Source organism: Neolamprologus brichardi, chromosome 3, assembly GCF_056152115.1.
Source record: "Neolamprologus brichardi isolate AB-2024 chromosome 3, ASM5615211v1, whole genome shotgun sequence".
Taxonomy (NCBI): domain Eukaryota; kingdom Metazoa; phylum Chordata; class Actinopteri; order Cichliformes; family Cichlidae; genus Neolamprologus; species Neolamprologus brichardi.
This window is the reverse complement of record NC_142106.1, coordinates 43227679-43252500: the sequence shown is the minus strand read 5'-3', so window position 1 is coordinate 43252500 and position 24822 is coordinate 43227679. Positions and strand designations below refer to the sequence as shown.

The 24822-nt window shown below is 44.0% G+C and overlaps 1 protein-coding gene across 1 annotated transcript in view; it reads left to right on the top strand.

Annotated features, from left to right (window-relative positions):
* The window catches only part of efnb3b (ephrin-B3b), a 90937-nt gene extending 77560 nt beyond the window's left edge, over nt 1–13377 (top strand). Inside the window, exons 3-5 of the mRNA XM_006807335.3 lie at nt 1868–1960; nt 5068–5130; nt 9879–13377. Of these exons, the coding sequence (XP_006807398.1) occupies nt 1868–1960; nt 5068–5130; nt 9879–10306 (584 nt within the window). The 3' untranslated portion in view covers nt 10307–13377. The remainder of the gene's footprint in view (nt 1–1867; nt 1961–5067; nt 5131–9878) is intronic.
* The last annotated feature ends 11445 nt before the right edge of the window (nt 13378–24822 follow it).

Here is a 24822-nt window from a genome sequence, read left to right as displayed (position 1 = left end):
ATTCTTTTCCACCTTCGGTGACCTGGAGGCTAGTCGTCGTTCACTTGCTACTCTCTCTTTGTTTACATTCTCGATTCCTTTCCTGCCTCCTCTCCTCTTTTGCCATCTTAGCCCCTCCCACTTGTGATGCTAGTAAAGGAGGAGGAGGTAAGGACAAGACAGGAGTCAAAACAGGAACTGTCACTTTAAAGTGATGCCAGTTCAGTCTAATGTGGCACCATATTTTCTCCCTTTCTCTCTCAGATAAGCATCTCCACTGAAACATTTTTATGTTAAAAGGAACTTATCTTGTTCATTTGCAGCTTTGCATTTTTAGTCTTGAACTCTACTGCAGTTCTTTGGTGTGATGCGCAATTAAGAATTTATTATATTTACTTTTAACTCACCCTTGGACAGACCCTGAGTTCATTCATTGTGTCAAAGAAGCCTTTTTAGTGCCTTAAAGCCAGCTTTCTTCTGATTTGTCGCCCCTAATAAACAGACAGCTGTGGGCAGCATTTAGAGCAGCCTGAAAGCAGAACTTTTGGCTCATAAGGATCACGTTCGCGTATACTGGCCTCATTATTATCTGCGTTTGCAATGCTAAAACGATCTTTGACCAGCATAAGGCACATAAATGAGGAATAATATGACAAAAATGTGCAGATGTCACATTTTATCTAAGTATAATTGCAACAACCACAGCTTATGAATACAAAGGAACACTTTGTAGAGCCCTGTTCTCATCGTGTTCGCAATTCAGCTGTTTGTCACATATTGTATATACATCACAGGTCCCACAAAGGGCCTTTGTTCCTGCGCATCCTTGCCCATAGCTCCTCTACTGAGTCTTTTTTTTACCCAAAACTTACATTTTTAGGAACTACAAAATCCTTTGAGAGCGAGACACCGGTGAGATCAATTTCCGGGTCACAGACAGACAAGTTGGAACAGAACAGTGAAGTAAAAAGAGCTCTTTGAGCAGGATTTTATACGTATGCATGCACACGCACACACACACAGTTCTTGTGCATATTTTGTCAGCACTGTTTGACCTTCTTTAGCTTCCTTTGTAGCTTCACTAGATAAAAAAATGTGATTTACATGACGTTACATCGCTGATTAAAATCTGACTCTGTATCGCTGTATTGTGCTGATTGAACTGTTGCATTTTTTCCAGCGTGAGAAAAGCTTTTACATCCTGATAACACATAATAAATTCCCCCCATTCCCTGTATTAACACATCCCCTCCCTCATTTTAAATGGAAAAAAAATCCCCTTAATTCTATTAATTAAAACATAAGCGGTGATAGTGTTGGTGTATTGATGGGGTATTACCAAGTGGAGCTTTAACACATTCCACAGTTTCTTTTCTAACCAATCACGTCCAGTCTCTGAGTCAAATCACACTGATTTGTGTCTCAGGGGCTCCCATTTGATTTCATATACGCTCTTGATTGGATTACCATCACTTCTCCCCCCCCCCGCATCCGTCAGTCTCCGCTTCTCCAAACTGCACCCCCTCCCCACCCCCTCCAACGCTATTTCTCCAGCCCGAGCAGCAATTGCAGTTGACTGCAGTCGGTTGAGTCCATGCGCCGCAGCGGGGGTGTTAATGAATTCCAGCAGACTGCTAAATGAGGACTTATTAAAGTGCTGCCGCCTCATAGTTTGACATTTCAGAGCTTCTGGTGGAGTTTTAAATCGCTGCCTCTGCAAATGTCACTCGCTGACTCTCTGGAAGGGCTGACCATATGAATAGAAGCTAGTCTTGGCTATAGATTGTGTGAGAGAGTGCGAGTTTGTGTGGCTGTATATTCAGTGGGTCCGTATAGCACGCTCTTCCTTTTTTTTTAATTGCACATTTCTGTGTTTCCATCCTTCCAGCTACGTCAGATGGGACGCGTCAAGGCCTGGACAGCATGAAGGGTGGAGTGTGTGCCACGCAAGGCATGAAGGTGGTCCTAAAAGTGGGGCAGAGTAAGTCCTCTCAACTCTTGCTGCTTTCTCTCACACACATCCGCTCTACATGTGAGCTATCTCATGTGTGATGGACTCGCACACACACACACACACACACACACACACACACACACACACACACACAAATCACTTAACACACTGTGATATTAACAAGCATTAGCTCCACATCTCCCATCATCTCACATCTGTGCAGTACAGAGCAGCACACATTAGTGCGCCTTATCTTGCATGCAGCCTCTTCCACTTTTAAACTGTCTCTCTAATCTTCCTCTTCCTTACACACACACGTACCATATAATCTGCACACCACACACACACACCACACACACACACCGCACACACACACGTACCTTTCTTAATGCGTGTGTTCTTGCTGAGCATATTAGGTCTCGTTAAGTGGTAAGAACAGCGAAGAAGTGTGGGATCAGTCAGCTCTAATGAGCCCTGTTGACTCCCTTCTCACTCTGCCTTTTAACTGCTACTGACTCATGCTGGACACACACACTTAAACACACGCTGAAACTTAGACGCACACGCGCGCACGCACCAGTCTGCATAATCATCAGCTCACATGTGCACATTAAGTGGACACGGACACGCATGCACCTGAGATGTCCACGGCCGGGAAACGAACACACACACACACAGACACACACACGCACAGACACACACACGCACAGCAGTCCCGCCAGCTACAGCATGATAACAAAATGACTCCATTCTGCGTTAAAGCACACAGTCAGTGATTTTTAATGACTCGTAGCTGCACACACTTCTAATTTGTTTGGAAAATATTCACAGCTAATGACCCTCACACGGAGGTGTTTTTTTTTTAAGCAGCAAAGGGGGAAAAAAAGGCTAATTTAAGCATTTTCACTGGCCTGCACACTTCTACACATAATAGGCACCTGTCCTTCACACGACCCCCCTCACGTACACACGTACAAACACGACCAGCCATTTCTATTTCCTTGATCTATGCTGTGTTATCAGGACGTGTGTATTGTAGGTGCTCTTCAGCAAAGAGCCAAGTGGCGCTGTTGTGGCTCTATCAGCCCGTAACATCAGCATAGTCAGCTTGGCTCAATAGAAATACCACCACACACACACACACGTACACACACACACACACACTTTATTTCCCCTGGCTTTTTCACCACACAGGCGATGGAAAAGCTACCTTCCTTTTGACACACATACAAACCACAGCTCTGTGAAGAAGATGCACACACACCTTTTTCTTTGTTCTTCTTCATTTTCTTTTTAAATAATTGTAATAATTTTTTTATAATAATTTTCCCACTTCGCTCCTTTCCTCACTCAAACTACTCCCTGCAACACTCCTTGCCTCCTTTCCTTTCAAATTCCCCCTTTCCCCTGTCTTCACCGCCCCATTCCACTTTGCATGCCGGCCATCTCTCCTTATTTTCACTCTTTTCCTCTGTTTTCCTCATCTTATCTGCTGTGTGGCTGAAAGGTCACGTCTGTGTTGTTTGTCGTCTAAATAAGCGGCGTGCCGCCTCGTGGTGATCTCTGATGAGATATGGCGCTCTGCTCTGCTTCGAGGGACCCACACTTGCAAAAAACCACACATATACATCGAGCTGTCGCCTCGTATTTTATTCTTTATATATCTTGCTTGCTCTCCGAATCTGTCACATGCACACTTTCTCACACGCACACAGCTCGAACCTCCTTCTACGAGCCCCTGCTGACCAAACAGCAGTTTCTATTGATCCAGCCGGCACCACCCCGAACCTCTGTTTGGTTTATTGTCAAGAGGGAGCCGCCAGCCAATATCCTTACCCTTCTCTAAATGTCAGCACATATGGGTTGATGGCTGTGCTTGACCACTGTACAGGCAGGACTACTATAGTCAAAAGCAGGTTGCTATTTCCATCTTCAGTAAAGTAGATAGCTCTCATTATTGTATTTCCCAGTCCCAAAGCTATGACATCACTACAGCATTATTGGACGGTTGCGGTGTCATCCCAGAGCACATTAATGTTAATATTGAGACTGCGCATCAGAATTCATCACAAGTTCTTAGCAGATAGTGCAACACGTCTTGATATGAGTTTTACACCAGATGCCCTTCTTGACACAACCCCACTGGGAATTTGTGTCCCTGGGTGGAATTGAATTGAATTGAATTATCAGCCTTTTGCTCGTCAGTCAAATGTGTATACTTTGTGTGTTAGAGCGTGCTGGAAAGTAGACCCCCAGCTGAGAGACAATAGATACGGCAATGATTAAATCAGACACAGCACAAAAACATTAACTGGGGTGGGGGTGGGTTGCAAAGCAGCTTGCAGATGTAATTGTGAGTAAGCTAAAGAAGCTTCAATAGCAAGCCCTACATATGACAGCCAGCTAGGCGTGTAGAAGTGTATCAGCGGAGCTATCAGCTGATGGGGGCCGGCACTTAGATCAGCTGACCTGCTGGGATTGCAGCTGAGCTCGACTTTGTGGGGTGCCTGATTTAATGCCGCGCTTGATTAACTGTAAGTTTGCGGTCACTTTATGTTGCACGAAATCTTGAATTTAACAGCCCAGCGCAACTCTTGCAGCCCACTGTTGGACAGATGGCTCAGAAGCTAACAAAATTAGTATTTTCTGAACCATCTCTTTCAGCTTCGAGGAGTCGCACTTATACCCACAATGGCCGCATTAGCGTGTAGATGTGTGCGCACGCTTGTGCCCGTGTTTGCATGTGTCACATAAACTCACTTTAATGCCATCACCATTACTGAGGGCTTGCGAGACAGATGGCCTGATTTAGCGACTACAGATTACAAGCCGTTATGGCCTTGTGTAAATTCGCTCAGGCCAAAACAACAAACGACCTCTCTTTAGTTTCCCATTCAAACAAATGGAAAAGTGCTCATACGCAGCACGTCGAAGCCCAGTCAATATGTGCTCCCCTATAATGGGAAGGGAAGGGGGTCCTTTATTAAACCTCTTCTGTCTCTTATTTCTCTGGCTGGCTGTCTCTCTCTTTGCTAATGTCGCTTATTGGTTCCAAATCAGAGAGCTTTGGCTGTTGCAGAAGATGGAGGCTGTCTCGGTATTTCTGTAATTCCTCGCTTATTTTTCCTCCCAAGGCCCATATGGACTGCCTCCAAAGAAGGAGCCGGCAGCGGGACGCACCACCAGCAAAAACCCAGGTAAGCAGGAAATCAAATAGAGATAATCCACAGCAGATCCATCCACAAAATGGATGGAGGGAATAAGCAAAGACTGCTAGATAAAAAAGAAAAGCAGCAGGGAGAGGGGAGGGTGGAGGCGACAGATGGAGAATGTGCAGCGGTGACATCTGCGGATCTCTCTGTTTAATTCCATATTTCTCTCTCGCTCTCTCCTTCTCCCCCCTACTCTCTGTCCCTCTCCTCCTCGTCTCTGCACCCGGCCCTTCGAGCTAAGTGCTGCGGGCGGGGAACGGATGGCTAATAGCTACCTTGGGAGAAGGACAAGAAAAAGTGAGGGAGGAAGAAAGAGGCAAGAGGAGGAAGAGAGACAGAAGGAGAGAGAGCAGCGACGACATTTCAGAGTTATTATTGTCATTAGTTTGGGGGTGAGGGGGGTAGTGTGCGCCGTACTTCTGTCTAGAAAGAATGAGAGACGGAGTGAAGAGAGAAGAGGAGGCAGGGGAGTGATAGAACGGAGTGGGTAGAAATGGGAGGCTCATAAGGAGGAGAAAGAAAAGAATAATTGAAAAGCAAAGAGGGGAAGAGAACAAGGAGATGAAAATGGAGAGAGGCAAGATTCATGCTCCACCTCAAAGTTATTCAGTGAAGGGGAAAGAACACGATTCACTCTCAGCTGTGTTCATTTCTCCTTCTCTCTCTTTTTTTTCTTTTTTGGGCGAATTTGCGTACTATACCAGATGTGGGAATTGAACCATTCACACATTTCCCAATCACTTGTCCATACCTCACATAGGTGAGAACTGTATGTGTGAATCAGCAATAATAGTATGCATTGTTTGTGCTCGAATGAGAGCGGCGAAGCACGACGGCGAGGATGATTTAATCGCACACCTAAGAGGGATTTTACACATTTTTGACTTTCAGGCAAGGACATATTAACACGCACTTAACCGCGTATCTAAAAATGATTGTTATGACATTCGACACAGCAGTTATGCCAGAATTTCTAATCCTCGTGTGAATACACTCGAAATCATCTCAGCTAATAATTGGAATACTGTTGCTTATTCACAGTTTCTCATTGTGTTTGCGTGGCTCTCTTGGGATGTAAACAAATAGAAATACATTATTGGGATGTGAACAAGAAATGCTCTCTGAATAGATACGAAAGGATTTTTTTTTTTTTTCATGTCAACTCACTCGAATCAAAACCATCACTCATTACGGATGTCCGCTGAGGATAAACGTCTATAAATGGATTCCAAGTCAGAGAACAGGAGACTTAAAATCATTATTTTCTAGGTAGTTTGAAGAGGAACCAAATGAATCATGATTCTTGTTGATGCAAAGTGCTGAAATGTTCAAAAAAAAAAAAAAAATTTTGTATGTGAAAGTAGTAAGAGGACAACAGATTTAAAAAAAAATGCTAATTTTGAAATTGAAGCCGGCAACATGTTTGGAAAAAACAAGGCATAAAAAAACAGGAACAGTTGTGTAACAGTAAACACCTCATGGAGCATCTACCTTGAAAAAAAAAGGTCAGTATCATGGTTGGTGTGAAAACAACGATCTAGTTCAGTTATATTTATATAGCACCAAATCACAACAGCAGTCCACTGAGTGCTGATGCTACAATAATGCAGAGTAAAACCCAACAATCAGACGACCCCCTGTGTGTAAGCAATTGGCGACAGCGGGGAGGAAAAACTCCCTTTTAACAGGAAGAAACCTGTAGAGCCAGATTCAAGGAGAGGTAGCCATCTGCCATCACTGGTTGGAGGTGAGGGTGAGGAAGACAGGATAGAAGAGGGGTAAGACTATTTCTAGAGAGATTTAATCATGTGTGGTTTACAATATGAAAACATCCAGAGAGGTTTCTCGGTGCAAAGAACAATGTGGAACGATCATGCTTGTTAGGCATTTAGCGACAGACGAGGCATCGCTGCACCCACGAATGGGAGTTCAAGTACTGTACAAAGGGAAAAATACACCTTCTCTCAGCCTGAGCCCACTTAAGGTGGATTAAGGTGTTGAGAAACTGTGATCTGATCGCTCAAAGGGCGACCATTGTTTTTGACGTTGATGATGCCTTTAGGCTAAAGAGGAGCGCGTGTTATCAGATCCCTGATGATATGAGGAGAATTAGTGCAAATGGACGGGGTAACTTGCACATCTGTGTAGGCTCCGTCAGCTCTGAGCAACATCACCATTTTTTGATTTTGTTTTTTTTCACAACAAGGCCATCCCACATTCTGCTCATTGGAGTAAAAAAGTTAAATTTACCGAAAATAATTCGATGTCATGTGAGAATGGGAAACCCAGAGGATTCCCAGACTGTGAAATGATGTGGACAGTGTGGGGAACGTGCTCCTGTTTGACTTGTTGTAAATGTTTTACTGGCATCCAATTCACTATGAGCAATTTTTATTTTTTTAAATGAGATTAATCAGTTTCAGTATTTGATACGTTGCGCATTTCACCCCCAGTAACTCGGATAGGCTCCTCCCCCACAACCGTGAATTACACGAGTGGAAGATAATAGATGGATAGATGGCATTTTCATATAATATCATATTGTTTGACTGACTTGCAAAACAATATATTCTGTTTCTATTTACATTTAACACAGCATCCCAACTTTTTCTATTTTTATCAAATTTGTTTTGCAAAGCAGAGAGAAGCTGAGACTCACCCATTCCGGTTATTTGCACGAAATAAACAAAATACGAGTAAAAATTCAGATTATAGCTTTGCATTACAGTCCTAATGTGCACCCATCTAAGCCACTGATTACGACAAGGACATGATTTGAATTTCCGCTCCCGTTGCCAAGCCGCAAGCTTTCGCTTTTTCCTTTCACCTGCTTTTCTCTTTTTTTGCGACACCTCAAATTTCCTGATGTGATTCTATACGAAGGGCTCTGGCGCACATCCTCCAAGTACAAATGGATCGAAAGAGACAAATTAATTCTGTTTTTTTTAAAAAAAGAAGAGCATTTTATGTGGGGAGCAGCAATGAGATGCCATAATGCATGAGTTACCGCTGCTCTAGGAATTATGTAATTTTGTCACATCCTCTTGAATGTATTCATATAAAAGGTTTCTGATGGAAGCACGCGCTCATTCACACTTTATTTTGACAAAATGCCTGAAATTTGCATTTGTGCGTCAGCCCGGTGGAAACATAACTAATGTGGCGAGTGTTCGAAAACAGCTCCAAAAATATGTTAAAAAACCGAATATGAGACCAATTACTCCTCTCTGAAATGTGACAGCTGGCTCAGAAGCAAGGATGATACGACACCTTGACCCGTTCTTTCATTTCTGACCTGTTGCGTGTTTCTCTCCGAGGTGGAATCCGCTAATGATATGAAATAGATGGAAGCAAAAAAGGAAAATAAGGCCTCGGAGTCTGAACTTGTTTGATTTAGAAAAAAAAGAATTAACACAGAAGAAAGGAAGGAGACGTGCAAAAATATGGGGAGTGAGAGGTGCAGAAGGAGAGGTGAAGGAAGAGGATATAATAAGGAGAGCAGGTGAGAGGCGGCAGTCATAATGGAGACGGAGAATGAGGGATGTTGGGTTAATGGTGGGAGGAAGAAAAAGGAAGGAGGAGCAGGGAGTGTAATCGACTTCTGGCATTAGTGCTCTGCTCCCAGTCAGTCCAGCGCGGCAGGGGGTCTCGCAGCAGGGGGGAGGAAAAGGGATGAGGTGTGTTTGCTTGGATGTGTACGTCAGTATCGCTTGTGTGTGCGCCTTTGTGTGTGTTTGTGCTGCAAGGTGCTGAGCTCAGAGCAAGGTGGGTCATTACGGCTACAATAACCCGAAGATAGAAAGAACCACGGAGCGAGGGGAGGGCGAGGAAACGGAGGAGACGCCGGAGAGAGACAGACGGGGAGAACAGAGAGGGATGTGTGCCAAGAATAATGATAGACCAATCCAGAGGCCCTATATAGCAAAGACTCACATTACCTGCCTTAACCAGTTCGCAACTCACATACACATGCCCGGTGCCAAAGCAGTCCGTATCAGCCCTGTTTTTATAAATGCACACGCACACTCGCACACCTCCACACCATCATTCACCTGCTGAGTTCTGACCCGACCTCCCGCGGGCAAGGCAGCGAGCTCCGAGGCTGTGAAGATCTTAGGTTTCAGGCGAGACGCGGGGCAGACAGAGGGAGCAACGGGACCCGAGTGTGACAGACAGTTTGATAAACAGACAGACAGATAAAAAAGACAGACGGGCGGGCAGGGAGGCCAGCGGGCAGGCCGAGTGTGTGGTCTGGTGGTGGCAGCGGAGGGGGGAGGATCTCTTCATGTGGCTGGCTGTAATGCTAAGTAAATACAGTTGTTAAGGTTAGGGAAATAGAGTGTATTACCTTGATACACACTGCGGCTCAGCCAGGCTGTCCGCAAGAGTATATACTGCGCAGTACACTCGCACTCACTGCGGACATTCCTCGCTGCTTTATGGCGACTGCTGTCCACTCCATCACTTCAATAAAGAGACCACATATAAGCTTCTGTGAGAGTTGCTGCATTCCACTGGTTTATGCCTGCTAGTTTGGGCTCAACCATCGTCATTACTCATGCTATTGTGGTACAGAGCCATAAGGAATGGTATGTTTATTTAAAAGCTCGTGAAAACGCAAGTTGTGAGAGCAAGCCGTGTTTTTGCTCCGGTGCATTGGTCGTGATGAATTGTGCGACGCCGGGAGCAGCTTGTGCTACCGGAAGTAAAGATTGTTCTGTGATTCGTTTCAGGCGGCACGGGGAACTCCAGCCAGCCTCGGGGACCCTTCGGGGAAGAAGGCAGAGGTGAGAACGGGCCTCTCCAACCCTCCAACATCGCTCTCATCGCCGGCGCCGCGGGAGGCTCTGCCTTTCTCCTGCTGGTCACCGCCGTGATCTGCGTCGTGTGCTACAGGAGGCGGCACGCCAAGCACTCGGACACCCACCACCCTCCGCTGTCGCTGTCCTCCCTCACCAGCCCCAAACGGGGAGGCGGCGGGGGCATCACCAGCTCCAACAACAACGGCTCCGAGCCCAGCGACATCATCATCCCTCTGCGGACGTCAGACTCGGCCTACTGCCCGCACTACGAGAAGGTGAGCGGGGACTACGGACACCCTGTCTACATTGTCCAGGAGATGCCGCCTCAGAGCCCAGCCAACATCTACTACAAAGTATGAGGTGGCCTTTGCTCCGGCCAACTGGACGCACCCGCCTCCCTCCACCCATTACCGACCAATCCCTCCTCCCCACATCCCTGCTCCAAATGAAGCCACAGCAAAGCTTTCCATCACAGCTCCAACCCTGATCCCCTCAATACTGCCAGTATTGCCCCTCCGACCCCCCGACACCCCCAACTCACTACCCTGTGAGCCTGCACCCCTGGCCACAGTTGTGTTTCTAGCCGAGTAAGCCTCCCCACCCCATTCTCACACAACCAAGTGTGTGTAAAGGGCAATGTCGTAACCGTGCATAGCCTTTGTTAACAAGGCCCTCGCGAATAGGCAATAGGCTCTGAGTGCCCCCCCTTCTTGTTAACTCAGAGCTAAATGAGCCCCCCCACACATGCTGAATTGAAGAGTCCTCCCCTAAACGCCAGTGTGCATGTGCAGCACACACAGTTTTTTTTTTTTAAAGGGGTAGGGACCTGCCGTTGGGAAATGTAATGTTTTGAAGAAGTAAAAAGGAAAAAGGAGAACGCAAAGGACAAGAACAGCAAGAAAAACGACTCCCCTGACCCCCACTTAGCACCGCAGAACTCCATCAGCCAATCAGAGTCCGGCCCCTACCACTAACTCAATAATAGGATGCTAGTTTGTACGTGTTTGTTTCTCCTGAGAAAACGCTGGGGGAAGAGGGGGGCCTCGGACTCGCCCGATCAGCACCGTCCGAGCGGCGGTCACATGACCGAGCCAGGGCCTCTACGCAAGGTCTGACCAATCGGTGACTCTCAGAATCTTGTATATTTTAATAATGCGTGTGACTGTGAGAGCGAGCTACGAACTCGGTCAATAATCATGGCGGTGCTGCTGCTCCACATTAGACGTGTGCGTGCAGTTAGTGTGCTTCAAGTACGGCAAGTTTGCATATGCGCGCGTGGGGTTTAGTCCGTGTGCGTGTGCGTGTGCGTGTGCGTGCGCACGCTTTGTGCGAGGGTGACTGTGCGAATGCGTGCGTTCTTTAGACTTGTCTTAAATACCAAAACACAAAATAGTGAGCGAATATCAAAAAAAGTGAGATTTTTTATCGCTATTGACACTTATAGATTATATATATGAATATCCAGTAAATAATTTCTAGATGTTTTTTTTTTCCGTTTTCTATTGTTTTGTTTTACCCACTCTGTTTAAACTACACTTCTGTTGCTAGACATTTTTTTTTGTTTTTATCTATTTTTCTTTTTCACAACTTAGAATGACCTTGTTTACCCTCCACCCACCCCCACCTCCCCTTTGTATATTAATTTAATCCCTTTTTTTGTTTTTTGTTTAATTTTTCCGGTGAACAGAGGTCGTTTCTCTCTTCCTCTCTTCCCTCTCTCATTCACTCCCTCCCTCCTTCCTCCTCCTTTCCCTCCTTCCCTCTAGGGTCTCTGAACTCTGTGTATATTTTTATAGCTCCTTGTACTATGCCGTAGTTTTGAAGTTTAGACCTCGTTTGTGGAAGTGTTGAGGTAGAACCATCTATGAAAGTTTTTTCTTTTCCTTTCAAATGTTTTTTTTTTTTATTTTTTTCGGAAGTGAAAAGAAGTTAGGGGTGGGGATGGTGGGGAAGAAGAATAAAGGAAGAACAGGGGTGAGAGAGAGAGAGAGGAGAGCTGCCTGGGGTGGAGGAGAAAAGCGGCGTCTGAATGCAGAAGCTTAAAAAAAAAAAAAAGAAAGCTAGTGGGGAGGGAGGGAGGGAAAGACTGAAGGAATTGCACACTTAAGAAAAAGAGGCTGAGGGGAGAAGAGGACGGGAGAGGCAGGAGCGCGAGATGAAGGATCCCGAGGAAAGGAGGGATGGAAGAGTGGCCGGTGAAGCAGAGAAACCTCTTCTTTAAATGGAGAGTCTCCCGTATGGAGGTGACGGACCTACAGCCAAAAATGGATTTTTTTTGGAGGAGTTGAACTCTTAACCACGACAAAGAGAGATCTCATCACGCACACACCCCCACACACACAAACACACACACCTACTGTGACTCGCATTTTGGATTTGTTCCTCTTTTCCGCCAAAATTTGTGTTGAAATGCATCTCTGTGTATCACACACGCTCACGCGCACACACGCAAAAGAAAATCCCACTTCTCTCTGACACACTCTGACGCCCTCCCAACACAACCTAACGCAAATTTCACACCTTTTAATGACTGTCACAAATGCCTCTTGATTGCATTGAATGGCGTACATTGTCTCTCACACCCGCTTGCACTCCCAACACACACACTTGCACACACACACACACACACGCGCGCTCAACAAAAATGCTGATTACTTTCATATGACTCTGTGTTTCTGTGATTAAGACTGACCCAACGGACACGGGAGGGATGAACAGAGCGACTGTGTGTGTTTTCTCCTCCTCTGCTTTTAGATGCTCCCACGCTTTCACAAACACACACATACACACTCACACTGTCTCTCTCTCTCTCTCTCTCTCTCGCGCACAAACACACCAGTGCCCAGCACCTCGACCTCAGAGGGCAATAACATCGCTGTGTTCAGAGGTGCAATGTGTTCACATGTGCATACTAATAAAGCTATTTTGTGTTGCTCAAACATGCTTATGGCTTATGTGTAAACTGGATGGCAGTGGAGAGCTTTTTTCAAACACACACACACACACACATACACGCAAAGCCTCCAATGCTGTAGCCATGTTTTTCTGTGTGAAGCCAGTGTTTAATCTGGACCTTCTGACATTTCTCAGCCGTGTTTTTGTACCTGACGTCATACAATGAGATACGTTTCACGCTTAAGTGTCACACTCGTCTTAAACTGACTTTGTTGGGCACACGATGATGTTCGGATATGTTTCGTTTTTTCGTTTTTGTTTTTTTTTAACCCAGTGGAGGAGTTTGTATTTGACTGTATGAAAATTGATGACAAAGATGAAATGACTCAAGTTCTTCTTTTTGTACAACTGCCAACATGTGCTGTGTTTTTCTTTATGTACGCTGTTAAGTCGATGTCTGTTTAAAGTTGAAACATGCTCAGAATACCTAAAAGTATCCTCCAAGCCAAATGAAGTGTCTGTTACTCTCCCTTCAGCAGCTTCTGCGACTCATTGTTTTATTTTTTTTGTGTCCACGAGGGCGGGGCGGGGTGGGGGGGGGAAGTAAACTTTGCGGACTTTCACGCCGTCGACTCCGACGAGGAAGCCGCTGGCCTGTTTTCAGCCCGCTGCGCTCCCTCTCCCGCTCCCTCTCAGCAGAATGTCAAGTATCTCTTGGACTTTTTCCTTCTTCTCCTTTTTTTTTTTTTATTATTATTATTGTTTGGTTTTCATGTCGATGTTATTTCAAAGTTGTGTCTCTGGCTCTCACCGTTTGTGTTTGACTGGTCGACTCGACGTGTTGGCTTTTCTAGAAAAAAAAACCAGGAGATAAAAAAAAAACAACATGGACACAGCCGCCATTGGTTGTTTTGAAAAGAGAAAGAAGAAAACGCTGTTTCTATGGAACCGGGGTGAGAAGGGGGGGAAAATAATAATAATAATAATAATTAAAAAAAATAAGCAGCCACTGCTTAGCTCCCTCACCTCTCCGCTGGTGAAAGTGTACGTGTGTGTGTGTGTGTGTGTAAATGTGTGTGAGTATGTGTGTTTCTTTGTGCCAATAGCCAGCGAGCGGAGGCCACGGAGCAAAGGTGGCTCATATGTGACGTGTTGAGACTTTGTATTTGGGACACCTCCATGTGAGAAGGGGTTTTTTTTGTGTGTGCGTGTCCTCTCCTCCTCCTCTTCCTCTCTCCTCCTTTGCCCTCCTTGTCTTACTCATCACAGCGACCCCTGAGCCCCGCTCCCTTTTCTTCCACATTCCCCTCACCAACCCCCCCCCCCCCCCCCCCCCCTCTCCCCTACCGCCCCTCCAACACACCTCTAAAGAGAGGAAAAAACTAGTACATTCCTGGTTTGGAAAAAAAAAAGGTTGAATAAAAAAAACAAACAAAAATGTTTAAGCACCACTCTTTTTGTCCCGTTGTGTGATTCATTATTGTGTGAGGGTCTGGCTGAGAGCTTTTGTTCTGCCTGTGTGTGTGTGTGTGTGTGTGTGTGTGTGTGTGTGTGTGTGTGTGTGTGTGAGAGAGAGTGAGTTCCTGAGGCCTGCTAACCCTGCCTGTAATAGAAGGTCTGTCCCCTTATCTCTGCTCTGGGCTCGTCTCAGCAGGGGCTCCTTCACTGCCTCTGCTAATAACACACACACACGCGCACACACACGCGCACACACGTTCTCCCATCGGTGTTATCAACAAGTTATCAAACCCAGCTTCGTTAGTGTTGAGCGTTGCTTGGCAACCTATTGACAGAGCTGATTTCATTCTCCATCACCCCTCTCTATACCCCTCTTCCTCCTCCTCTATTTCCCCCTGGCTCCTTCTAGCCCCGTGGAACATTTCTATGGCAACCGTTAGCGTCTTTCTCTCTTGTACAAAATTCGCTTCATCCGGATGTGGGTTTGTGTCAGTGTGTGCGTTTTAAAGCCCCTACAGGGCTCGATGTGCCACCAGGGTGGCCTAAGTCTAGGTGACCAGGCAGCTGCCTTTGCACTTTGATCTGTGATGTGTGTGAGTAGATTACAAGCAATCCCCCCCCACACACACACAGACTGAGCCCACCTACACAAACACAACCTCACCGTCGCACACTGGCATTGATCCTGAAAGACACTTGTCATTGCCTCTGCCATGACAACCTGTCAGCGTAACTGAGGCCAAGTACAAAGAAGGTTTGGGAAGAAGTAAACATTCAGTCGGGGGCAATCTGCTAAGACTTCTTATCGATGGCACAGCTGCAGTCAGCACCGCATTTTGTCACTTTCACTTCGCTCCGTTCATATGCAGTCCAGCAGGTAGTAATCTTATAAACCTTGAGCATAACCTGCTTGGAAACGCAAATGGTGTTTACTGGAAGTGATAAACAGAATTTTGAAGTGTTTTCAAATGAGACCTGGTTCAGCAGTTTCAGGGTTTTTTTTCTTTGCTTTATTTAAATCCCAAAAAATCCCTGTCGTAGCACATTTTAGCAGTAAGTCAGTGTTTTAGTAGGCCGCACTGCATAATACCTGAACACTATGACAGAGGAATGATGCTCTTACAAATAACCTATGATGGGGATTTCACTTATGCTGATAAACCAAAGTGTTACAGTCACCTTAATAAGATTGCCAAGGTTCCTCTTAGACCAGAACAACTTAAAGGAGTGTCTAGCTTAACCTGCTGAGGGAGGCTGCTGCCATCAGTGATAGCCATAGTGTCTGCAACAATGTTCAGATACATGTCAAAGTAACATCCAGGACCCGACGATGATTACCCAATACACCAGACAAGAACCAGACAACCTTTTTAAACACAGGTTTGATCTACTTGTTAGGAAGAGCCAGCACCTGAGCTCAACTCAGAGCAATGCTGTCTAAAAGGCCACGGTAAGTGAATACACCAGTGTGAGGGTTTATCGAACCAATTTGTACTTGAAATCAATTACGGAACATACAAAACCTAACAAGAGAGACACAGTTGCTATTTTATCTACTGTAAGTGACCATAAGCAAGTTTAGTTCACTGTGGGGGGAATATAGCAGGGGCAGGAAAAACTCATGTTACTCTAGTTATTTGTTAAAAATGAGATTGAGTTCACACAAACAGAAATTTAAAAAAGATATATTTAGAGGATACTGTAGGGACACGCTGCTGTGTTTGAAGCGTCATAGCAAGGCTGTTACTTAGAGCTTAGACCACTTATATATACCACATGTAGCTCCATTACAGCTGTGCTGTTATGTTGCTATAGCCTTAAAATCAGAAATTATGCCGGTGGTTTAGTCGATTAGTTCCACATGTAGACTTCGTGGATGGTTAGTAGGTATTTCTCATCTGAAGGAACCGACCAGGAAATGGCTAACACTAAAGAACACAGCGGCTGCCAACATATTGCTAATTTTAATGCCAAACCAGTAGTAATAGCGCTCCGTGAATAGCTTACTGTTGTTGCTAATGCAGGGGAAACCAGCAGCAATATTCTCTTCAAAGAGGAACTAATGCTAATCTAATGGCTGTTAAGCTGTAATGAGTTTGCTCGCTTCTTTCCAGTCTGGTTTAAAGTAAGCCTGTTTAGACTATCGAGACTGCTATGGTCTCCTTATCATTACATGCTCATCATTACTCCTGCTAATCTGTTCTGCTCAATGCACACACAGATGAATATTAATGCCATGGAGGATGATAGCCGTGTGCGTGTGTCCTGCATGAACACACACAGACAGATGCAGACAGGCACCAAAAGTTCGAACGACTCAGGCGCGCGTGCAGAAACGGCGAACACGCGCAGTCTTGCGTGCTCTCCGTGTGTTGCCAAGTGAGACAGCTGAGCCTCCTCTTCGGCTCCGTGCAGGGAAGAAAAGCTGCAAGCGTCGCACACACAGAAACACACAAGCCTCCTTGCCTGGCACTTTATCACAGCAGCAGAAGGAAGGAAAGAGAAAAGAATCAGTTTTAAGTGAAATCAATAGAGAGATAATCCCCTAAATTAGATTTTGAAAAGCTTCGCTGCTGATGCACAACTTAAAACCCAAGGATTGGCCCACTTGACTTACCAACGAAACAATCCTCGAGTAAGACGCATTTACCATGGGAATGAGTGAAGGTCAAGGATAAGAGTAGAGTCGAAGAGAAGTGGGGATAGAGAAATACTTTAAATCAAAGGAATATACCGAGGAATCTGCATACCAAATCAGGGTAAAAAAAAAAAAAAGTGCTGTGATTACAATGTCACTGTGATTAATGTAGTGTAGCACCTTAGCACCCGGAGGAGGAGAGCTGCACAGAGTGCAGGGATGGCGTGCACCTGACAGACCCGAAATGTCACGTCATGATTAGAAAAGAGACGAAGGGTTAAAAGGTCAAGCTGTTTGATTGGATGCAAAAGCTTTTCTCTGTGTGGCCTGATCTGGAGGCGGATAGAAAGCTCCAGTGGAGAGTAATTAAACCTCAGCCGAAGAGGAATTATCAGTAGAAAATCCATGATTTTACAGTACTGATGCCAGCAGTTTCTCCTCAGTGCCTCGGGATTCCTCGCAGTGCCCCTCTCCCTCTCCCTCCTTCCACAGCTCTCTGTCTGACTCAGTCTCGCTCCCCTTTTGCCACCTGAATCCCACTCATCTTTTGTCCCCCCACCCCCCTCCGTCTGCCCCTACCTCCTCCTATCTTTCACTTTCTATAACATTCCCGGCGTCTCAGAGTGAGAAAAATGTTACAGTTAATAACAGGCCTGATGACAAGTGCAGCTGCAATCTGCAAATGCAGAGCTGATGGAAAGAATGAGAGAGGGAAACGGTTAGAAAATGGCTTGGTTGCACAGTGGGGGGACGTGTTGTACACATTATGTGTTTGGCTGGAGGATATAACAGCATTAATTTCAGATGATTAACTTGTTAATATTCCTGAGTGGATAAAGCCACTGCAGCCTTTGTTGTCGCAGACGAGCTGAAGTTTTGTAATGCCTCCGCTTGTCACGCAAACAGCTCCCCCGATGTCCCCCACCACCTCCGCTACAGACACACACCATTATGCATACACACAACCGAAGGCCGCAGGAAATAAAGTAGGTTGTGTTCAATTAAAAAAGCTTTGCCTCTAAATTTGATCCCCAGCTGCTTTAGAAGGATCCCATCATTATGTCTGAATACTTATTATTTTTCTCTCTCCATGCAAATTGTTTGAAGACAAGCGTAATCTTCTGTTCTGCAGAGTAATGGTATCAAAGTGACAGTTTGGTAAACATCTCGCATGAGCAGCAATTGTCCAGTTATAATTTGCGGGTACTCAGCATGGTATGCTTGTCAAGCTTAGTATTCCTTTGATGTGCACGAGGTAGTAGTAAGAAAGCTACGACAAGGATTGGATTACTTCCAAATTTTACTTTGAAAGAGTGAAAAAAATAAGAATGGCAACATTTGAAAAGCGTCCATACTACATCCATGAACTGCAAATCTCTGTGGCCTTTAGCTTTTCCTCCTGTCGGTATCTTACCGGTCAGAATCCCTAACGTATTTTCGGACCATAAGGCGAACCAGATTATAAAATGTATTAAGGCGAAACAAAACAGTCAGATAAGTCAGACTCCACTAATTCCTCTTGCTTCCTCCACTTCTGTACCATTGATTCATTAATGCTGAATTCTCTCACAACTGCTCTATTCCCATGTTGTTGCAGTATATTAATGACTAACCTTGTATTGTGGATGGATTATCTCAGTTGTTCTCCTGACTGAAGTTTGGTCCATTTACAGCATCCTGCATTTGTCTCTAACCATCAGGAATCCTCAGGTTAACTTTTATCGAGTGAAAAAAAGTTAGCATTCATCCTCCAGCTTCACTGTTTATGTTATGCTAACATAGCTGTATCGCTAGCAATCACGTAGCACAACATTATATACCAGCTAGCCAAACTTCAGTAACCCTACAAAAGTCACTGCTGTTTAGTTTTCTGTGTTCATTTATTTTGGAAATTATAGCAGAGCTGTACGTTTTAATTTTTTCAGAACTCTCTCAGTCAGAACATGCTATATCATGTTTAGGTGGAAACTAGCGAGCTAACTTTCTGCTAACGTCTAACTCTGTTAAATTTAATAAATTCTGTTTTCATGGATAGCTGGATGTTAAACTTAATTGTTACATCTGGTAAAGCAACAACGCTGATCATTTTATTAAAAATGAAAGAATTTAGACAGCTTTTTACTCTCAGTGATGCCGCAGTGTTCGTTTGACTTTGGAACCTGAAGCAGAGTTTAGACCCAGATTACTCCACGAGGCTCCTGACCAGTGTTGGTCAAGTTACTTGAAAAAAGTAATCAGTAACTAATTACTGATTACTTCCCCCAAAAAAGTAATCCTGTTACTTTACTGATTACTTATTTTCAAAAGTAATTAATTACTTAGTTACTTAGTTACTTTTTAAAAACACGATTTACAACCTGAATAGGTGATAAAGCGATAGATCTTTCAGCCCAATTCTACTTTTTCTTCATAATCCATCATACTAAATGTAATCAAATGGAAAAGCCTCTTTTTTTAAAACTTTTTTTATCAGTTTTAATCTTTTAACTTTATGCATCAAGCAAAAATTTAATTATATGCAACATTCACTGACTGGAATAAATTAGTTTAACATTTAAACCTGTTTTCTGCACATTCCGGCACATAAAATATATATATTTTTTGTGTTTACACTCACTCTTTCAAATAGATGCAAGTAAAACACAGCAGAAAATAAATAAAGTCAAAGACTAGCGGTCCTGTTGCTCTATTTTCACCTGTAAAGCAGGAGTGGGGTAGGCGGAGGTTTACCCTGGTGCAGGTGTGCTGCAGCGGTCAGTTGAAGAATCCGCGAGTTTCTCTGTGAATTTCCCATTACGCCATAGCGCACTCGGTGCTTGTTTAGGTTTTTTTTTTTCTGCTGTAAAAAGACGTTTTCTTCCCACGCACAACGGACGCTAATGTTTTTGTCACCTTTTATGGAATCAAATTCAAGTAAGGTCAGTACTTCCACGCTTTAAACGCTGCACGCTCATACTCTCTCCTGCACTCGATATATCATCCATTGTTAATCGGCGCACAGCTGTTGTCACGAACGTCGCACTCGCTTACATCACTGTCATGAGACATTCTTGCAAAAAAATCACGGTTTTAGTAACACAGTAACGCAGCGTTCCTACGGGAAAGTAACGGTAATCTAATTACCGTTTTTGCAATAGTAATCCCTTACTTTACTCGTTAAGTAATCAGATGCCCATCTCTGCTCCTGACTACAGTAGCCGTAAACAATCCATCATCCGAACATGCCTTCCCCCTCTTTTTTTGTCTTCACTAGGGAGGTGCACATCAATATAAGGACTCATGAATGCCAGCTGGAAATTGCTGGAAATAAATTGCTGAAGCTGTAGGAATGGACGTGAGGAAATCCACTAAAAATAAAAAATGTTTACCCCTGAAAAAAAACACGACAACAAAAAAAGTCCCAGCATTTTATCTGTTTCTACCGGCTGGCATTGAATATAAAACACAGGGACACAACCACAAGGTAATTAATACGTCACACACAACTATAAATGCCAGCAACGATGTTGGTCTCTTTCATAGCCTCTACAAAGTTCACTGCAGAAGTCTAGAAGAGGCTCAACAGTAGAAGAGTTGCTGGTCAACAGCACCAGCATCATTGTTAACTTGATTTGGCCCTTCCTGAAGCAACACATTTATCTGGGTTTGAGACAGACACTAAGAGTACACTGGCTTGTGAACCCCTGGTGGTTGGATTCAGCCCACTGTGGCTTTGTTAAACACTTCCTTTTGTCTACCTTCATAAAAAGCGTACGTTTTTGTTAAAATCCTTCTTTATAACTGTAATCTGTACTGAAAGCCTAATCAGCTTTGCACTCTCCAAAGTAACATTAAATTGCTGTTTTTTTTTTAATTTGATTGCAACAAATGATAGTAATTCACAATGCCCTATTTAAATGAGTTTCATATCTTTAAAAAGGAGATATTACTGATTGTGTTTTGATTCAACAAAGATACTGTAAAAGTGCCACACAAATGTGACTTAGAGGCTTTTATGCACATACACTCGCACAAGAACAGTACACCATTCTAGCAAAGCAACATACTGTAAGCAAATACATTCCACTCTTTCATCTAGACACTCAGAGCAGACAAACACCACAGAAACCGCATTCTCAAAGAAATTCCGATCTCGAAAAACAGACCTTTCCTACTGGTGAATCACGGCCAAAGTTTATTTCCTAAACACCTTTCCGTTGTTTCATCTTCTGCTTTCTATATTTCAGCAGTCTTATTCCTATATTTCAATTCAAATAAAACTACTGGCATTTGAAGTTCAGGGCAAAACTGAAGAAATGCCCTCGCAGTCTGACAAAGAAGCTGTGTTACTGGCATCAGGGTGGTCTTGTGGTCAGAGAGCCCCACAGCTGAAGGATTGAGAGCTCTTTGTTCACAAACATCTACCCTGGTGAAGTGTCCTCGAGCAAGACACTGGAACCTGGAGAGACTTAGAGCTTGTGCATGTAGGAAACTACACAAAATGACCAAATCTGAAGGTATATAGGTATTTGTATGAGTTGTGACAGCTGGTTTCTTTCACAGTGTTACATGACTATTGCACAATCCTATGAGCTGCTAGTTGGTCTAACAGCCTCACACACGGCTGCTGTTGTACTCTTTAAAAGGAGGAAAATTATAAGAAAGGACACAACGCCCAAGGTGCTGCCAGTCAAGTAATGATGAAACAATCACCCTGTGTTGAGCACAGTTAAGATTTAATGTACAAAAATAAACATTTGTATCGCTAGAGGGACGTTATCATAAAACAATGACTATAACTGGAGAGTATCTTATTAAAATAAAAGCCCTTTAAAGCTAACACAACTGACTGCTTTGCTGTCGTTCTTCCTCCACACCAATAATGTTATTTTACTGGCAGATTAATAATACAGTGGCCCTGAGAGTTCAAATGTATTGCAACTTATGAAAACACCAGCAAATAGAAAAGTGCCACAAAAGCACATAAAACAGCAATGGAAGCTCAAACAATAGTGCGGTGCTGGTGTTTTGCAGTAAACTTGACCTCTCAGGGCCTCCTTACAGAAAAATGCACTAATGTAAACTAAAGAAATACTACTTCACTTTAGTATAGAAATGCTACGTAACCCATAACCCATACACATGCCTTTCCCCGAGTCTGGTTCAACCGGAGGTTTCTTCCTGTCAAAGGGAGTTTTTCCTTCCCACTGCTGAATTGAATGAAAATGTGGGCAGTAAATATTCTAGGACTCAGTACAGGTCAACAAAAGTTGCACTTCCCTATTTTTGTGTATTTGTTCCCAAGAAGGTCCTGAGTTCAATTTCACCATCAGGCCGGGGTCTTTCTGTGTGGAGTTAGCATGTTCTCCCCGTGTTTGCGTGGGTTCCCTCCGGGTACTCCGGCTTCCTCCCACCATCCAAAGACATGCAGTTTATTGGAATAGGTTAACTGATTAATCCAAATTGCCCATAGGTGTGAATGCGCGAGTGAATGTGAGCACGAATGGTTGTCTGTCTCTGTGTGTTAGCCCTGCGACAGACTGGCAACCTGTCCAGGGTGTACCCCGCCTCTCGCCCTATGACAGCTGGGATAGGCTCCAGCAGCCACCGTGACCCTGAAAAGGAGAAGCGGAAGCGAATGGATGTTCCCAAAATGCCCAGCACCCATCTACACAAAGAATAAATGGCAACAAGAATCATAATTAATCGTTCATTTCACTGTAAGACCTACATCAGTGACAGCCTGAGAAGAAATGGAAAAAGGTTTTCCATCTTAGAATCTTTAATCAGATCAGAGCAAGCTCCAGTTATGTCGAGGCTTTAGGGTGTACGGGTGCCAGACTTGCTGGATTAGTCTTAACAGCTGAAGCACCCAATTTGCTCTTGCGATTGGTGATGAAGGGGGCTTTTTGGACGAGCTGTGCTCATCATCTAGGGTGTGTTTGTGCTACAACTTGCATAAATTTTGAAGACTGAGATGGAGAAAAAAAAGCCTTCAAGTACAGTTCAACCAAGTGAAGCAGAGAAAATATGCAGATAGCCCTCACAAAGCATTCTTGGTGATTCTGGATGTGAATCTTTACCAGCTGGGTTCAGCGTTCTGTAGCGCAAACTGACGTCTTCCTACAGAGGAGGAAGAAAAGACAGTTTCCCTACTTGGATCATTAGCTGACTCTGTAGTTACTCTATGTCAGTTTGAATATCTCTGGAATTTATTGGGAATGTGCTGGAACTTTACGCACTGCAAAGCCAAACTAATTAACTATGAAAGACTTACTGTGTTTTTGCAAGGGGGCAACAGGCAAGATACAGAACGGTTTTCATCACACCAATTTGTGCATGTCACACCTATTTTAAGTCTTTAATGCATCATCATTGCCGCGAGGAAGTGTGTGCATAACAAGATGAGAGGTTGCATGAAGAGCTGGGAAGTTTTTCATGTTAAGTTCAAAGTTTAGGACTAACCACAGGGAGGCGGATTTCTACCTGCACATTTCCACGATCAAATTGTGTCATGAGACCTTTCTCTAAATGATGCCTGGGCAGAGTTCAAAGCAAATCCTGTTCAAAGGAAATCTGATTTAATTTTCACTCAGTCAAGTCTAAATGTGATCATGCCAAAGTCATCCTGGTTAGCACCACACCCTTTGAGATGCTCAAGCAGGCGAGCTTTTGGATCCCTAAAGACACTTTTCAATCCATCAAGAAGGATTTCACACCACTTGTGCTGTGGCAGCCTCCCATTTGCTTTTGCAGGTAGCAGCAGTCAGTGAGAGTTGAATATTTTTTTGCAAAATATCTCTCTCCTCTCTCTCTCTGTCTTCACAGTTCTCTGACTCATTCCCTGATTTTGGAGCTTACAGTCTTTGGACACCAACTGTAATCCAGCGGCAGGTGTTTTGAAAGATGTTAAATCTAATATACTTTACTTCCAGCAACATCCCACTGGTTTTTTCGATATTAAAGATATCAATCATCCTCTGACACTTTGTGGCAATTTAAAGAAGGTTAATGTGACATTCTCGAATGACCGCAGTCACTATCAGTAGGAATACCACAATCCTGCCTTTTTGTGACTAAAAAACGCACATTCAAGAGTTTCTGATGAAAAGATCCCAGATGACAGCATCTAAATCTGAGAATTAAGAGGAGATTACTTTCCTTGAATCTTGGAAGAAACTTTTAGTTTGGTTAAGAACGTGTGTATATTGAAAGGCCTCGCTCACGGGTATGGATGTGATTCTTGACTAGCCACCGATGTGATGCACCTGGAGGAGACAGACAGAGCAGCAGTCAGGCTGCTGAGTCATAGTAAGAGGATCCCAAAGGAATGAATAGCTTGATTTGCTGTTTTAAAATTCTAGAACCATTTGAACACTAGGCTATCTAACCTTTCACCCATGACAAATTCTAAACAAAGAGCAGACTGGACAACTGCTACCGTCACCACAGGGGGAAAATCCAACCCCGTTCTCAAGGAAGAAGCAGGAACCATCACGAGGCAGTCTGTGGTCGAAACTTCCCAAAGCATCTCAGGTTTCACTGCAGAACTGGCAAGAAAACTTGTTTGGTCTCTTAATAAAACAGTCATGTGCAAAAGTCTTGACCTCATTTCTTGACCTCAAGTTTCATTTCTTTATATGTTGCTTGGAAAATGTAAAATAAGTGCAAAGACTTATTGAAACATGTTTACATAAATAGAAATACATCATATGAGGAAGGAATAGAGTTTGTACAGTTCTGATGAGTGAAAGTGGGTATTTGGTGTGACCACCTTGGTTCTTCAAGACGGTCTTATGAAACTTTCTTGTCGTTTCTTTAAGCAGTCTTCAGGAATGGTTCTCCAGGATTCTTGAAGGGCATTAAAAGCGCTTCTTTTCTTGTTGGTTTCCTTTTGTTCCATAA